The 18,249-nt window shown below is 40.0% G+C and overlaps 1 protein-coding gene across 4 annotated transcripts in view; it reads right to left on the minus strand.

Annotated features, from left to right (window-relative positions):
* Positions 1-18,249, minus strand: part of mettl15 (methyltransferase 15, mitochondrial 12S rRNA N4-cytidine) — a 50,929-nt gene that overhangs the window by 18,182 nt on the left and 14,498 nt on the right. For all 4 annotated transcript variants that reach the window (XM_076729652.1, XM_076729635.1, XM_076729643.1 and 1 more), the window contains one exon: positions 2,848-2,984. In XM_076729652.1, coding sequence (XP_076585767.1) covers positions 2,848-2,984 — 137 coding nt within the window. The remainder of the gene's footprint in view (positions 1-2,847; positions 2,985-18,249) is intronic.

Below are 18,249 nucleotides of genomic sequence, written 5' to 3' on the forward strand. Positions count from 1 at the left end.
GCATCTCTATTTCCTGGTTCAAAAGCTGATTTCTAAACAGAAAATGTTGCTTCACAGATGAGGAAAGGTCCAAATATGGAAACCTACGCTTCCCTGGATGCTGTCTGTGATGTGTGATTGATTGATTCAGGTTATTAATCAAGTAGTTAGAACTGAGACAACAGCAGACTTGAGTGTCATTTGACACCATCTGCATTTTGAGTTTTGGACGTGCAGGAAATGACGGAGTCAGGTGACCGACGTCATAGTCGGGTGACCTTTGCTGTCATGGTAACAATAACACGTGGTTAGCGTCCTGAAATGGCTGCTTGAATTTGTTGAGACACTAAAACTTGTTGCTTAATTTTGGGAAAAGATTATGGCTTAGTTTAAAATAAGTAAACTTGCATTGTGTTATGTAACTTACGTAAGTTTAATGTGTTTATGTTTATATAAATTAACGTTCAGATCTCAGTTAAAATAAGTCAGTGTTGTCTTTTGAGCCATACATCTGCTCCACCTTCTTCATATGCAACATTTTTTTCTCGATGACATTCATGCCTAAAATAACATCCAAAAAGAAAAAAATGCATTGTGAAAACACGCAAAATGACTTAAGACATTGGAGTATTATTCATGTTTCATTTGGTGAGACGAGGCTGCTCCCATTCACTGCTACAATATGTTGATGGGACAGACACTACATCATCGCCACTATGGGTGAGGCAAAAAAACGATTCACTGAAGTATCAAGACTGATTCCTGAATCGATTCTTTGACTTCTGAAATGATTTTATATATGTATTTATTTATTAATCAGCTTAGCTTAGCTTAGTCCGATATGTTGATGATAACAAATAACGGAAATTACCATTAATGCTGAAACTGAAATTAGCATCGCAACCACGATTATATCTTAACAAACATCATCGTTAACGTAAAACAATATGTGTGCTCATGTTTACAGGCATATATTTCCTTTGCTCTGTGGAAACGAACCAATAGCTGCTGAGGTCACACTGCTAACTCAATCTGCTACTCTGCAGCTGAATCACTCCACACTGACCACACAGCACATATACAGTGTGTATAAATATTATATTCTTATAACATTATTCTTATAGCAATGCTGCTGCTGAAAGACTGACTGACATGTGATGTACATTGTTTCTCCCCCATGATCTAGTTTTAAAAAAGCAGACAAAATTCGTAATAAATTATAATATCACATCGCAATACTTCAATACATATTGAATCTGCTCCCAAGTGCTGAGATAGTGTGGAATCAGGTGATAAGCATATCGTTCTATTTGCTACGAGGGATGCAACGGTATATTGGTATCACACACCAACACAAGACACAACAAATAACGCAATAATCCAAAGAAAAGACGATCAACTCAATAACAAAAAATAGAGGAATTACAACCTTAGGAAAGTAAAACTATAGAGTTAGTCATTGACAACATTACTGACAACACATGCGATTTGTTGTAAGATGGGAGAATTAATACGTAGAGATGAGTTAAAAATCAAAGTGCACAGTGCATGCAAACAGTTAATCTCACTTGTTATCATATCGGTCTGTGTGTGACCCCACATGCGCACATGCAAACCCAATGTTTGCCTGACTTGGCTCTTCAATAACCGGTGGTTTCTTTTCCAATTCCTAACATTTATTGTGGGCACAACTACCACGGAGCTTTAAAGGCACACGGAAGTCATAGCAACAACAAGAATGGTGAAAAGCAGAGAATAGCATGGCTCAACATGCAGGAAACAAATCCCATTGAAGACACGGGTGAATGTCACTCAGGGAACAGAGGGTTACTTTCCTAAGCTTAATGCTTTTAAATAAATGTTAGGGGGTGAAATGATTCTTTATGTTCTGAGAAACCGAGTTCACATTCACACCAACACTCAACAGTTTGCATTGTGGTTATACTTTCCTCAAGACATGGGAGTACAGAGGAGAGAAAAAATCCTCTAACCCTGTTGTGCGGATGCACTGCGTAGGCTGCCAGGGTCTTTTACTCAGGCTTCCAATAATATTGGTTAATTGCTAGATTTCTCTAGCTTCTCTCAACTTGCATCACGAGTAGGCGTGGAAGAGTTTACAGCAGGGGTATATTGCTGCTGACAGAATACAGTGTTCTCTTTCTCTCTCTCTCTCTCTTAATTGTCATTCCCTGCTCACAGGCACATTGCTCTGGCAGATTCCCTTGAGAGAGGTTTCCCCAGAATCTACGTAAAAGGATTCCTTCCCACGCCATGGTCTTAGGAACATCTCATTTTCATCCTCCCGCGCCTTGCTCATGCACACACACACTCCCTCTCACCCTGGCATTGTGTCCTCGTGTCTCCCTGTTCTCTCTTTTCTCTCTCTCTCTTCACTTCTTAACTTCTCCGGGCTTCTCTCTACTCCCCCCACCCCCTCATATCTTATAGATCCTCTGTGGGAGGCAGCATCTCCCTCACACTGCCGGCGTGGGCCCTTACTCTGACAAATGACATGCCGGGCCCACCGGCTTTGCGTGGGGGGAGAAAAGCTTTAAGTTAAGGAGGAATGGATTTGATTGGGTGGTGAAACTCAGGGGCTGTATCTTGGCGAGCAGCATTTGATCGGGCTCAGGCAAGAAGTGAGAAACACAGGGAGGACTGCATCACTACATCACACCTACAGTATGTTTTAAGAAATAATGACCACAAACCAAATACTGCTCAAAATGGTCAAGCTGTGAGCTGTGACTATAAAAATGTATGGCAAAAACATGATTAATAGTAGTATAAACATTTGTCTAGACAGCTTGAAACATAGGCTTTAACCTGTGTTTTGGTGTAGTTTATATTTTTCAATAAATCACTTACGAGTGTTCCTTGGCTAACTGCTCGGCCAGTGAAATTGCTGTAGGATCTCGGTCTACAGCCAGGACTGTGACTTCAGGAACCATATTCAGTATTGCTTTGGTATGACCACCACCTCCAAATGTCATGTCCAGGACCACCTACATGCGAGAAAGCAAGAAAACAACACATTATTCTCACACCACAACTCCATATACACCATTAATCATCATCATCTTATCATCACAATGATCAACATACAATGAATCCACATTTAAGTGTTTAAGTCACAGTGGTGCACTGACGAGAGTCATTTTAAATCAGATGTTTCCAAATCTGTCTTATCTCAGGGTAGTTAATGTCAGTGTTAACGCTAAAATTAATTTAAAACTGCAGATCGGTCTGAAAGTTTAAGGTGGACTGTACAAGCAAAATAAAAGAGCAGTGCTCATTACATAGTTTTCTTCCCAATCATATTTAATGTTTATATCCTTCACGTCTTGTCATTTTGGGATGAACATCAGCTCGTATTTTGAAACTAATACAAAACTGATAAACTGAAACTGATAAAAAAAAACAAAATGTTGAAACTGTTTGAAAGCTTGAAATCTAATAAAAACGTTTCTTGCAAGAAAGTTTTGAAGGCTTGCATAATGTTTTGATTTTCAGATCTTGGCAAACATTTTGTATTTGAGTTTTCCTTTTTCACAGCTGCGGGACTCTTTTTTCCCCAACACATCTTCACAGTTTCAAGTTTGTCACCGTTGTCCTGCTGTATTCGTTTGTTACTGACCGCCGCACACAGGATATGCTAACAGGATGCTCGGTCCTCTGTGCTGTCCCGCTGTCCCCGAGCAGTGACTGTATGAACATGAATAAGAGGCTAACTTTACAATCATACCATTAGCGACCAGGTTAGCATTAGGGTAACTTGCCATTTTCAGCGTCGATCAGGGTGTAGGTTGCTAGTGCGGCGGTTGTTGTTTCCCATAATGACAGAGATTTTGAAAATAGTAACTTGATCATAGTGGAAGGGTCCTTATACCCTTAGTCTACATCCGGTGAGTCAGACGACATTTCAAAGCTAGAAAATAAACCAAGATTAAACTCAGTCAAACACAAATACAAAATAATGTTTGCAGAGATCTGAACATTTATTCAGCGTATGAAAACATTATGCAAGCCTTCAAAACTTAGTTTCAATATTGCAAAACCTTTTTCATTAGATTTCAACCTTTCAAGGATTTTTTCTTTTTTTTTCAGTTTCAAATCCTGACATGATATTCAACCCCTATGCCTTTTGTTTCCAAGCTACTACTATGAAATTCATATCTGCACTAATGATAAAATATATTTTCTGCTCACAATGCAATGTAAAATTTTTAATCAATATATTATTACCATATTCTGCTTAATAGCTCTACATCCTGTATGAGAGGCAAACAGTAAGGTTAAAAATCCTCCACAAGTTCGTTTAATGTTGTGATTTTGTTCTGCCCTTTGCATTTTAAAACACTGTGATAGATTAAAAATTCATTGTGGGAAAAGTTCATCTGGAAAAAAACCCCCACTGACACAAGATGAACATGGCAGGGCCAGCATTTGTTTAATCATTAATTGGACGATCTATAATGGCTTCCAAGTTCTGGCAAATGTTGATTATTTGTATTGCTTTATTTTGAAGTCCCACCACGGTGTTTCTGTACACCAACTGAAACATTATTTATCCTTCAGTAACCCAAAACACCACAAAAACCAAGACTTGGGTCTCAAATTTGACAATTTGTCATGTTGGTATTATCATAATTCTGATTTTCAACTTGTAAATAGAGTTAGAATTATGACTGAGAAACTGCGATATATCTGACTTTGCACATGCTATTAAGGAATTGCCTGCAAACCAGACAAATAAAGATGCCTCACATCAGCCAAAGACCGTCACTCTGTGTGAACCAAAATGAATATAGTATTATCAGGTTAATGCACTTCGGTATTTTAATCCTCCCATGACCAACTCTGTAATCATACAACCGTCTTGATGACATCATCACTCCCAAGTCGTTACCACGGGAACATTCCATCTGGACTGACCTTCTTTATGAATTCAATCCATGAGATTACCTGATTAAATAAAGGTCATATATAAATACGTATATATACGTATCCCATATGACATGGATGTGGCTGTCAGCCCCGTCACTTCAAGAAACCTCGGACATACTCGGCCTATAGTCACCAATTAACAAGGACACTTGTCTGTCCTAACAGCAGCGGTGACTTTTTCCTTTCACGTCCGTCTTGACTGTGGCTCTCTGAGGCATTTGCCTTGAATTTTCTTACTAATGAAAACGCGCTGTTCTGATTAGTTACGGAAAAGCACATCTACAATGCGATCAATCACCTACTGAGCTGAATCAGACAATTCATGGTCTAAACAGTCAGCTCACTCATCTGCTGTCTGCCAACTCTTAATCTTTTGATGGGACACACTCACTCTCAGACTTTGTCTCATGCTCTCACACCAACCTAAAAAAGAAATGCAAGACTTTGATGAGAAAAATATTGCAAACTAGGTATTCGTATATCTTATCAGATCTTCCAGAATGGTGGAAAATTCAATGGTGGATATATTTTATCTTTCTTAAAGCTTTTAAACACAAAATTGGGGAGGCTGTGGCTCAGGTTGAGCGGCCGTCCACTTATCAGAAGGTTGGTGGTTCAATCCCTGGCCTCAGCAATCTACATGTCGAAGTATCCTTGGGCAAGATACTAAACCCCAAATTGCCCCAGATGCTGTGCCATCGGTGTGTGAGTATGAATGGTTAAAATGCTTGCAATGAGCTGGTGGCTTAGCCAACATATTAATGTGTGTGTGAAAGGGTGAATGCAGACAAGTGTTGTGAGAGTGCTTTGGGTGGGCCTCAGACTAGAAAAGCACGATATAAATACAGTCCCTTTACCATTTACCAAAAGAAAATTGCTAATATGCAACATTATTGGCTAATTTCATTAAAATGCACTGTCACAGACACTAACATTCATGTACGACAGAGTACCATGATAAAAGTGTAGCCCCCAAATGAGAAATACTATCATATATTTAACAAAAATCCACTCGAACATGAATATTTGGCTTCGGAAAGTTACTGATCTTACAGTCAAATGCACAGTTTGTTTGAATTCGTTTCCAGGTAGCCCATGCAGCAGTATCAAACAATGTATGAAAATGCTCCTAATCTTTTAATTAAGAGTCCTCTCAAGAAAGTCTTGTAAAAAGTACAAACCATACCACTGAGTGACACCAGCAATGGTCCTTCTCGCTGTGCCAATAACATGCTAGCTAAACCTCCACTCAGGGCCCTATTTCCATGTCGACGCAACAAACAGTGCAAGCAGCGCCCCAACCAATATTTTCCTGACCTTGGAATTCACTTTTCCTGTTTGTGCTGCATTTTGGTGCCAAGCACAAAGCACACGGTGCACAAACATGAAGCTAAATAGCAGGTGGGCTTGCCGACACTCCATGTGCCCAAGACCTACTGCTCTGCCCTTGTCGTTGCCTTTGCACAATTAAAATAGGGCCAGCAGTATGAAAAATAAGAAGCTGTTAGGTCAGAAAAATAAAAATCAATTGTTTTGATTCCCATCTGAAAAATAATACTGATTCTGCATTGTTTCTATCTTTGGTTACAGTGATAAAGAGAATTTTTTGATGCATGCCACCAAAAACACTGCTATAGCTCTGTAGTAGTGCAAACCACAAGGCACCATATTTACACTGTATTTCTTGCCAATGCAAGTTAATGTAACCTATTAATATTTTAAACGTGTATTTATAAACTGTTCGATATCAGCTCTCTACTTAACTGTGAGTCTTTCAAACAGAACAATCACCAGAACTCTGCTGAATAAGTAATAAGGTCAGCAAAGAGACCTTATTACTGTCTTAAATCTTAAAGCAAAGAATACTTCTGCCTTGCATTGTATAGTATGCACTTGGTGTTAATGAATGAACATGTTTACAAATTTGTGAATAACTACTTAAGAATATTGTTGCATTTGCATGTCACTGTTACAGTGAGCTGCACGCATTTATTAACTGTTAAACACCATTTATTAGTCATTTCATGAGAGGGAGGGAGTGGGGAAATGTCCAATACCTGCCAACCACTCTGCATCTTTGCTGTTAGTCAGGTACCTGCATATTCAGCTGTATTCATAGTCTAACACATGCAAAGCAGAAAACATCTCCTCTCCAGCCATATTTCCTTGTATATTTTCTTGCTGCTACAAAAAATAAAATCGCTGCCCTGCACTGACTGTACAGTCTGAGATTGTTTGAATAATTGGTTGGATTAAGGTTCACTTCTTATCTTTAAAATTTCTGCTCTGTGATTTATTATAATGTCAGCAAATGCTAAGAAACAGATGTAAAATGACACAAAAGGAAATGGCAACTATTCCTCACAAAAACATTAAACATGTCGATCGATAGTGACGTTGAAGGTGGGGTGTGTGCGTGCATGTGTGAGGGAAGAAGTGATCAATGGCGGTTCCCTCTCCTTTCCAGCGCACAGCAGCAGATGGGGAGGGGGTGTGGGCTAGTGGGATGAGTCACACGCATAATGAACTTGCCTGTTGTGCTATTCAATACAAAAAAGGAAAACGAAAACAGAAACACAAACAGCAAAGTAGGCTGGCTTTTATCGAAACAGTCGACACAAGCAACCGGGAAATAAACCAGTCCTCTGCTGGAGTGTGCAGCGCTTGTCACAACAATCTTTTGTCACATCTTGAGGAAGCTGTGGCTAAAAGAACAAAGGTAAATCCTATTTATGTCACTGGTTCAAAGGATAGCGCAGACTGCCAACTGATGATGCTCAATATTCTTAGAAGTGGTTGGTTGGAAATATAAATACTATATGTTTATTCACATTTGTATGACTGCTGCACTGAACACAGACTCCCTCCATCTTTATGAGGTTTAATACAACTTTCACCCCCTTCACTCACACACACACAAAGCTAAAAATTAAGTGTGTACAACCAAAACCAGAGCACTGTTTGTTTACAAGGTCATTTCTAAGGTAAATGAATGAAAAAACAAGCTTCTTCTAAAGCCCTGAATGCTGTGGTGGAAATCTTCCCCCTTTCACAAAAAGCCTGCTGCTTCTGCCACCAGATGGACAAAACAACTTCTTGCAAAGATTTGGTGATAATGGGTTTGGCATTTGTGATGAAGATTGACACCAAAACTTGGGAGTGACTCATTCACATTGATATTTCATATGGAGGGGGTGTCAGCGAGGCTCTCACCTAGACGAGGCCTTCCCAGAGAAAGCAGCAGTCTGGAAGGAAGCCCGAACGTAACGTGGGTCATCTCAGGCTCTAAATTCAGAGATGACACCTAAAATAAAAGTAATTATAGTAGTCTATGCTTTGTATTCTGTCAGGGTGTGTAATATCTGCCTTTCCCAGCAGAGGGAATAGGAGAGTTAGGAGTGGTCCGAGTGGTGCAGTCCAACAGTGAAGCTGCAAGGTGCTATAATGCAGGACAACTCAGCAGTCACCCCACAGCATTCTCAATGAGAGCTTTTCTTTCCAAAAGGAACATGTATACACGTTAGAGACTTTCAACTGGTTTGTTAAATCAAAAACATAACTGAGAGCATCTATTCAGAGAGATTTCACAAACACATACAATGTGGGAAAAGTATAATTTTTGCATTAATGAGATGTTGCAAACATAACACAGCTCGTGCAAGAGTAAATAATATCCTGGCCATATGGAAAAAGGGGCCTCATCTCAAGTCTTCTTATGGTTGAATTCATTAGGAAAAGGGGAACAGGAACCTGATAGAAGGCTGAGTACTCACCTAAATCCTACTTGTGACTCCCCAGCCCAGGTCAGTTACAGTGGGGGATCTAAAATGTCATTGAGGGGAGTTTTTACAGATCTTGTTACACTAACACACAGACCATTAGGGAGACAGATACACAGGTACAGGATCGCTTTTCTTGTCGCGTCCGTTGCCATGGCAAGAGTGGAGGTAACCGGTTTGCATTTCTTTCTCTGTCACACAAAGTTCATGGCAAGATACAAGTGTGCACAAATTTTAGCTGGGTTTGCAGCACAGGAGCATGGTATGAACAGGTGAAGGTGGAGGTTGTGATTACGGGTATGATGGTGCTTTTATTAGCTGCAGAGAGTAGTGACGGATTAACATACCTGCCCGTTGCCTTTGTGTACTTGACTCACACTTAAAAATGTTGCTATGCTCAAACTACATCAAGATTATCTGAAAATAAAACGACTTTTTAGTAACAATTACTGGTGAACCATCTTACAGGCTCATCTGTTTCTCTACAGCTTCCTTCCACATGTTAAACTTTCCCTTTACAGGGTTCATCTATTTGCTTTATTTAAACACATGTAAAAGGTGTGTACATTTGTCTTGCAGGTAGAAGGCGCAGGTGGGGGAGGGGCGCACAAAGCAGATGGCCAGTGAGAGCAGACAAACTCAAAAGGCATGAAAGCTTCCCGCAATTACTCTGTCAAGAGATTATATTGATGGTCATCAGCGATGTCTGAGATGCATGCAGCCCTCTGCCTCACCCCCCTACATTTAAACTAAACATACTACCTCTGTGTCTGAGAACAAGACGGCGAGAGTGAATGAATGAATGAAGAAGTGATACAGGAGCACAAAAATGTTGACAAAACTCTTTGCCAGAGGGCTCCTTTCAAATGCCTCTCTGTATGTTAAGATAATCTCTCTTTTGTCGAAGGAATGCTACAGAGTTACGACAAATACTTTCATTCCTCATCTTTTCAGTGCTGTTTGCACTCTTTTGGCACAAGTTTAAATAAAAGGCACTTGAGGAGGTATTTGAGCTAGTTAGGACAAGACATGTCTACCCGCGTAACAACAGCATTTGCTCATTTGCCTCCAAAAACACCCATGTGAAGTTTGTAGGTCACTTCCAAACAAATAAATGAGAATCAGTGAGTCCTAACAGAGGCACTCAGAAGACATAAAGAAAGGCTGAATTTTTTCAGAGCCTGGCAGTCCATATGTAAGAATATTAAAAATATTTTAGAATTACTTTTTGAAGTGTCCACCGGTGTTAGCTTGCTGAGTAGGCTAATGACAATTAAATATTAATTATGGGAATTTGGGGAAGTAAAAAAGTGACCCAGCTGTTCCAGAACTTTGTTGAAGCTCACATAAAGACCATTTAGTCACGATGTTATTGTTGCGATCCGTTTCTCTTTTTACTTGTCTTCGTGGTTCAATGTGCATTGATAAGGGAATACAGACAGGGTTGCTGTCTGTGACGGTTTTAGGATTTTGAGTGTCGAAACTGAAAAAAATTCAGCTATAGGGATCAAACAAGTTGGGACAGAAGCAACAAAAGACTGGGAAAGTTGTGGAATGCTCCAAAAAACACCTGTTTGGAACATTCCACAGGTAAACAGGTTCATTGGTAACAGGTGAGAGCATCATGATTGGGTATGAAAGGGGCATCCTCATCCACCACTTTGTGAACACATGACTGTATAAAGGGTGTTACTACATGGGCTCAGGAACACTTTGTAAAACCATTGCAAATGCAAGCATTCTGCTTTTATTTATGTTTTACACAGCGTCCCAACTTTTGTGGAATCTGGGTTGTACAAAGAGATCTTACCTCCTGTTGCTCCACCACTTTGGTTCACAGCTAAATATCATGAACACTAATGACTGGATCATTGCCATGAAATGTGGTGCTGATATTCATGGTCCCCCAAAGGATAAAGTCTAATTTGAAGAAGGTTATCATGCTAATTGTAGATGACATATGATCAAATGTGTGCTGGTGCGGAGCAAACAGGAAAGGGAGCTGAAAAAACAAAAAAAGCTGATAAAAGATAAATATGAGAGTAAAAAAAATGGTTTTTAATTCATTTTATCAATTGTTTTGGAGTTGGCTTAAGGTTAGCATTATTTACTTATGCGTTTTAATTTGCTTTTGAGTCGTAGCTAAGACTGTATAAGACTTTATCAAACTTGTCTTTATCAAATGCACCTGAGACTCCACAGACATGGATTCTCCTCCAGGCCCTAAAGAAATTATCTGCTGCTTTTAAAGAGGTTGTGAGGAGATGATTTGATTAAATGCTTCTAAATCCTGCCTTAAGTCCAGCTGCGAATAATATATTCTACTTTTTTTGTCTTTAGTTATTTGTCAGTGTCAGTCACTGCACTGTGTCTGTTCACATTTTTTTAAGCAAGCAGACTGGGTCACACTGCTTTGCTGGAAAAGCTCCCACATCTGCCAACATGTACGCACAGGTATAACAAGGCTGACAAAGGTAAACACTCCTGGGGATCAAATGAAATCTAATGAGGGCACAATGCTACACACAGGGCTACTATATAAATCCTACTGACATGTTCGCACACATTTCTGAGAGGTTCGCACTTAAGTAGAGTTGCATCTAATGATTCATTCAACGATTCACGCTCCCAAGAAGACACCAGACCCAAAGGGATGTCTGTTGTCCTGCCAATTAAAAAGGTGTTCAGCTTAGAATTAAATGCCACAGTTAAAATAGCAATAGGAAAAAAAAAATCCCATTTGAGACCGCCATGATTATTCAATTATCACAGCTTTCATCATTTGATTTTTGATTAGTCAGCACCAATCATGATGCAATTAATCACACAACACTGATGCCATGATTGTGTAAAGAAAGCAACAGTACGATGCAACTGCAAGTAAAGCATCTTCCCCTGAGGAAGACGTGACAGGGGAAAAGAGAGCAGCTGAAGAGTTGTAAATGTGTATCATATACTGCACAGCCGTATCCACAGAGACAGAGTGTTTACGCTGCAAAAAAAAAACAGGACTGTTTAGCTTTCAATGTCAGCTATGAACACTGAAAGAGAGGATCACTGAGTAATACCCAATATTAAAGTTTTGATGCATATAACTTGTGAGAAAAATATCTAAATGCTGGACTTTCTTCACTAGCTTTCTTTCTGGGGAAAACTGTGGTAAAGTCACACACACTGAGCAGGCATTCTTGTGTCTACTGTTAAACAAGTATTTGGTCTTTTTTCTAGAGACATCCCTTTTTTGGATTGGCTGCAACAGGACATTGGCTATTGGTCTACAGATGTGTGTGTTCCAGTGTAGCACAGGGCAGGACATACTGGAAAACTATCTAAACAATTTCAGGAAGCTGGCTAGTCTGGTTGTCAGTGTCTCCCAACACCATATATAGCAAATGTCAGGCACAATCTGTGCTGTTATGAAACACATAGGCATGGTTATGTCTTTATGTTCCTCTTGAAGTCACCTTAATTTAAGCTCAGAGCAGACTCATAAAGGTTTTTAAAGCCAAGAACATAAAGGGTCTTATTAACTGTATCTGTGGAGAAAGAAGTAAATCAGATGCATTGATCAAACATGTGACATTTGCCAAAGTAAAATATTGTTTAGGTCTACATAAGCTACACAAAGTGACACTGTGACAGGAAATATATCAAAAGTCAGTTAAAACTGCTTTGTTGCAGTTCCTACATGGGTATAAGGAAAAGCACTGCATGGGTTCATAGTACAAGACTCAACATTTATATGATGAAGGTCAGACAGGAAAATATGCACTGAACAAAATGTGAATGCAACACTTCTGTTTTATCTATGCAAAGAAAAGGTTTATTTCTGTTTTGTTCACAAATTTGTATAAATCCATGTTCGTGGGCATTTCTCCATTGCCAAGCTAGTCCATCCACCTGACAGGTGTGGCATATCAAGATGCTTATTAAACAGTACGATTATCACACAGGTGTGCCTGTCAGGATCAAAGGCCACTCTAAAAAGCAGCTCTATCGCAGAGCACAAGGCCATAGATGCCACAGGTTTTGAGTGATCGTGCAACTGGCATGCTGACTGCAGGAATGTCCACCAAAGCTGTTGACTGTGAACTGAATGTTCATTTCACATTTCACTTCTTCACTTGCAAGATCCACCCAGACAGCTGATGAAAAATCTGCTTATCTGTAGGCCTAGTCATGTGAAATCCACAGTTCAGTGCCTAATAAATGGCTTTTTTTCTGCATAGAATTGCACAGTTCACAGCGGCCTTTTATTGTGACCAGCCTGGCACACCTGTGCAATAAAGCAAGCTATTTAATCAGCATCCTGATATGCCACATCTGTCAGGTGTTTGGATTATCTTGACAAAGGAGAAGTGCTCACTAACACAGATCTAAACAAATTTGTGCACACAATTTCAGACAAATCAGCCTTTTGTGTGCATAGAAAACGTTGTAAACCATAATACACAATGAAATGTCCTGATATATGAAAATGAGGAGACAGGAGGAGGAGGTAAAGCATGAAGACATCTCCTCCACCAACTCTGTTACCTTCTACCTCAAATCAACTCTAAGTGTAATGGTTTACCACAGGATAAAAGTTCTGTTAGGGCAAAGGAGCTTGGGGCCTGATGTAGAAGTGAGGAACAGCACCAACAGCACCAGTTGTTCATACAAGAACAGCAAAACCCACAGGCCGTTCAAGCTAATCCTTATGCCATTATTGTAAACGACCTGTGATAAAAATCCAAGAAAGAACAAGCACAGAAGTGGAGATACTTCGAGAGGACACTACCTGTGTCAGACAGCACTGTAATGCAAATAAGTCAGCCCACGGCTTGACATTGACAAACAGAAAATCACCATGTCTCCATTTACTGTAAGATGTCTATGATCATGTTCCACCTGTGTATGAATGCAGTGTGATTGTGTTTCTGATTTTCTGGTCATTGGGTTGAGGAAAATAAGAAGGAGATGAAAAGGCCATAAACTGAATTTAATTTGAAAAACAGGAGAAAAGGATATATTTTAATGGTATTCAAGCTCTTATAGGGAGAAAGCTACAGAACTTGAGTAGTTGGGAAATTTAAACAATAATCAGAATTGAGACCTGCACACTCTTGCACACACAACTACTTTCGAATGAGCCGATTTGAAACAGTTTGATCTATGTGCATTATTTTCTTTAGATATTTTAATTTTTCCGATAGGGGCATGAGTGGGGGCTCTGGTTAATGCTACTTCATCCATCTCCTGGATGACAACCAGACCACAGTGAACTGAAAACTAATCGAAAATAATAATATAATAAGCCGTGGTGAAGGTTCCAGACTATAAACAGATTCTTATGCTTTCAGCTCAGGTTGATCATTTTTAACATTTTGTACATAAGTGTGCCACGAACGCTGTCCAAGGTGCTGATCCAGGGACAGCCCGGGATGTGGGAGCTGGCAGAGGACACTCAACGCTGTCCCTTACATTCGGTAAACTGGTGACAAAAACAATTTTTGCCTGTCGGCGTGAACGTATCACTTTGCATTGCTGAAGTGCGGGGTCCTGTGGGAACAAACGCACAACAGAAATACCTCACCGTCAGTGTAGTGAGGCGGCAGCAGAAATTTCAGGGACACATATCAGTAAAACTTAACAGATGAACGTCAAGCTGTGGCTGGATACCACCAGAGGAAACATGTTTTGTCACGTTGCAGTTGAACTGAAACTTAAATGTCTGCCTATTAAGAACAACACAAACAATTTTACAAAACTACAAATACTACGACTGACTTGTTTTGCTATGAATACATACAGTAAGTAGCCACTTTATTAGGTACACCTGGACAATCTATTGCAACTGAATTCTACTGCAATTCAAGAACAGACTTTATGATAGATGTGTTGTATTGGATTGCATTTCCATGTAAAAAGCAACACTGGTAGATAATAGATCAAGCCTAATTGTATGCACATAAGATGTAGGTGCAAGCCAACTGGAAAAATGTCACCATGGGCAGGTTTGGTGGTTTTTTCACATCTGTTATTGCAGAGCCTGTCAGCATATTGGCTATATATAGGTGACATAACCATTTCTACCTGTTGACCTGGCAACATGGGATTGTTTATTTACATAAATGTGTGGTTTGGAATCAGTACGCAGAAGAAACACTGTTGCATCACTATTTCTGGTCACACTTGTTGAAGTAGGATGCCGAGCCAGAAGCCCTGATGACTCCTAATTTAATGGATGGTTGGGTGGTCATTTGCCTTACTGTAATGATTGCATTTAAACTGTTGCTTTAACTCACTTGCTAGCCCTACATTATGCAGCCTGAGTGTCACTATAACCCTGTGGCAAGGAGGAGGACATGAAGATATATTGTGCCACGTTATCCAAGCCCCTGGAGTCTTCCTAGATGTTACCAGAGCCACTGAAAACATCCATCCCTCCCATGCACCTTCCTCTACTTGATTTGTTGCTACATTTCAGAGTGACTTTGCACCAAAAGTGTTCCAAAACACCGAGTCTGGCTCACTGGATGTAGACTATGTGTATAAGCTTGCCATTAGGCGCGTATTTCAGGTGGGAAAACCCTTACGCTGGGTGGGTGTTACTGCTGTCCAAATCCCACTACAGGAAACAACAACAACAATCTCTGAGCTAGCAACCTACCCACTGATCTATGCTGAACATGGCAAGTTACCCTAACCTGGTCACTAACAGTACAAACGTAAACAAGCTAGCAGCTGCTATCTTTTCTTTTCAGGGATTTAGCCATTTTAATGCCAGGCCTTGCCTCCTCACATGCAAATGTTCCACCAAAACAGGTCCCCTCCACCCCCAACACTATTTTGGCGAGGGTGCTGTCGCTGCATCCTGGGTTTAGACCTGCCCAAGATGATTGTGATTGGTCCAAGAAATACAAACAAGCCAGAATGTTTTTCCACTATAATGACAATGGGTGAAGCCAGACATATCTCCAGTGCTGTGGAGATAAGTCTGGCGATGCAAGACTATATAACCCCAGATGTGCACTGTCAAAGCCGACCTAATAGTATCTGAAAAAAAATGAATGCTATTGAGTGACAATGATCTTGTTCTTGTACCATTAGATTTTGGGGGACTTCTTTTCTGGGTGTCATCCTTCTGGAGCCTTTAACTTTATGGGCTAATGGTTTTAAAGTGGATTGTTTTAAAGCTTCATGTACGGCTGTTGATATATTATGAAGCTTCTTGTGCTATTGTGAAGTAATCTCCCCTCACTCTGCTCAACTCTAGTCAAACATCCTCAACCCCCTCACATTTTCTTTCTATTCCTTCTCTCTTCTTCTTTATGTACTCTATTTTTCTCACCACCACTTTCAGATAATTCATGCCAGCTCTGCCTTTGTTCAATGGTTACATTTGTTATATTTTTCAATAAAAATCTGACGGCAAAAAGGAAAACCCCGGTCCCTGTCCTCCTCTACATAAAGCTCATAAAGCCCATGTCAAGCATCCGCCCACTGTAAGGAGTCCGGAGACTGGCTCTTACACCACGGTGGTGCTGAGGAGATCCCTGGAGAAACAGGGATAGCAGGCACTTGTATCTTCTCTGAAACTATGAGCCAATAACTCAATATTTACTGTACGTGGGCAACCCAAGGCAACGATTAGTCTTTCTACCATTTTATAGGCTGCTTGCATTGTGAAAAAGTAATCTGAAAGTAATTATATTTAAAACACGATGAATTAATCTCGCTTCTCGGAGAACTATTTTGATAAAGTATTAAAACTTTCTTTCTGTAAAATTAAAACATAGCTCGATGTACGTCAAGTAGCTGTTTCATAATCTATTCTGGAGCATTAGGAAATGTGTTCATGTGCGATTCAGTTGAATTTGGGGCCACTGAATGACCAAAACATCCTAGATGCAGAGGATTATCATCTGCACTGTAAGGTAATCACATTATCAAGCAGCAATCTGTGTGTCAAATTGATGTGAATGGTGTTTTCATTTACCTGGCATGTTTTAAACCTTTGCAAATAAAGCGATTTACAGGGGATAGTAAAGCATTGTGGGGATCTGATTTGGAGGCAATGAGTGACAGCTGGGAAAGAACTGATTGGACACTGAAAGAAATGGAAAGGGAGGGACCTCTACTGTGTGCATGAGTCATCACTCTCCACCCCCACCCCCCCAGCCAAACTGTCTGTTTTTGTCTTGCAGGTTGGAGATTTACTGAGCTACATTTGAAGGTTTAAAACTGAATGCAGACACAGGCTTAACAATACAGACTTAGCAAGCTAATTACTGTGAGTAACATCATGAATCAAATTTGCAAATGCAGTACAACAATGGTCCAGTGACTGATAAAAATTAATTTACAGTCAGCAGAAGATATCCTAATTACAAATGTATGTGTTTAATTATAACAATGTCAGTGTGTCATGGTCATGTTTATTATAACTGTCATATATCAGGGGGGATGCTGAGTCTGTTATAACGTAGTTTCACTGAGATACATTTTCGACATGTTCCTATACCAGCCTGTTTTCAAAAATTTATTTGAAAAACTGCATCTACCTAATTCACAAAAAAACACATTCTTTTGTACACTCAGCAGTGGCTCCAGGATACACAGCCTTAACATCAGCAGAGACTACAGCCTCACTTCTGTGCTGCGTAGCTGTGGGAGACAGTCATTCATGATAATCAAATTAATGTTTCCCACAGTCTAGCAGGTTAGTTTGGGGTTGAAAATAAGGGCAAGAGGGTTGCAGTGTGTGAAATCCTCCTCATTACTTTGATTTGTCTAGTCAAATCATAATGTTCACAACTGAGCTGGTGTATAAATATCCAAGAAGACAACATTTCTGCATTTTGTTGTTGTTTGTTATTGTTTGACCTTCACCGTGCAGAATGACGTATGTGCAGTTTGACTAGACGGCTGTTTTCACATTCATCTGCTGAAGTTGGAAACCTTCTCTGTGCTCATCTTAGATCTTAACACGTGATTTAACCACGATTTTGTGACATCACAACTATTTTGGGAGCCAATCGTCAACCAGGGTGAAACATACACAAGTGTGATGTGGAAACATGAATCCTCCACTGCACTTACACTGAAAATGGCCTTTTCAGCGAAGTATGAGACATCTTGTGTCTGAAAGTTGAATGTCTGAAACTAACAGTGTTTGCATATTCAGAGATTGTGGATTGAGAGCAGGGGTGTAGCTAATTTTAAGGCTTTTTGCCTACATAAATCAATTGTAATTTGATTTTTTTTATGACGTCTTCAAACATGTCTGGAGGGGCTCACCAATATATTACGTGTCATGCTGGTCTGATGCTGGCCAGGAAAACTGGACAAAAATATAGGGATGTGTAGGAAGGATAACACATGGTCAGTGCATGACGTGTATTAAAACACTCGCCACCATCATCAGCAGACTCATGATGTGCATTATCACAGATGGACGTGCACTGAGATACGACACTACCTCAGTTTCCAGCATCGACTCACATCAACTATCCACAAAAAGTAGATGTTCACTCTCTGGCTCACACCGGCTACTGCACCG

The sequence above is a fragment of the Chaetodon auriga genome, chromosome 1 (genome assembly GCF_051107435.1).
Source record: "Chaetodon auriga isolate fChaAug3 chromosome 1, fChaAug3.hap1, whole genome shotgun sequence".
NCBI classification, from domain to species: Eukaryota; Metazoa; Chordata; class Actinopteri; order Chaetodontiformes; family Chaetodontidae; genus Chaetodon; species Chaetodon auriga.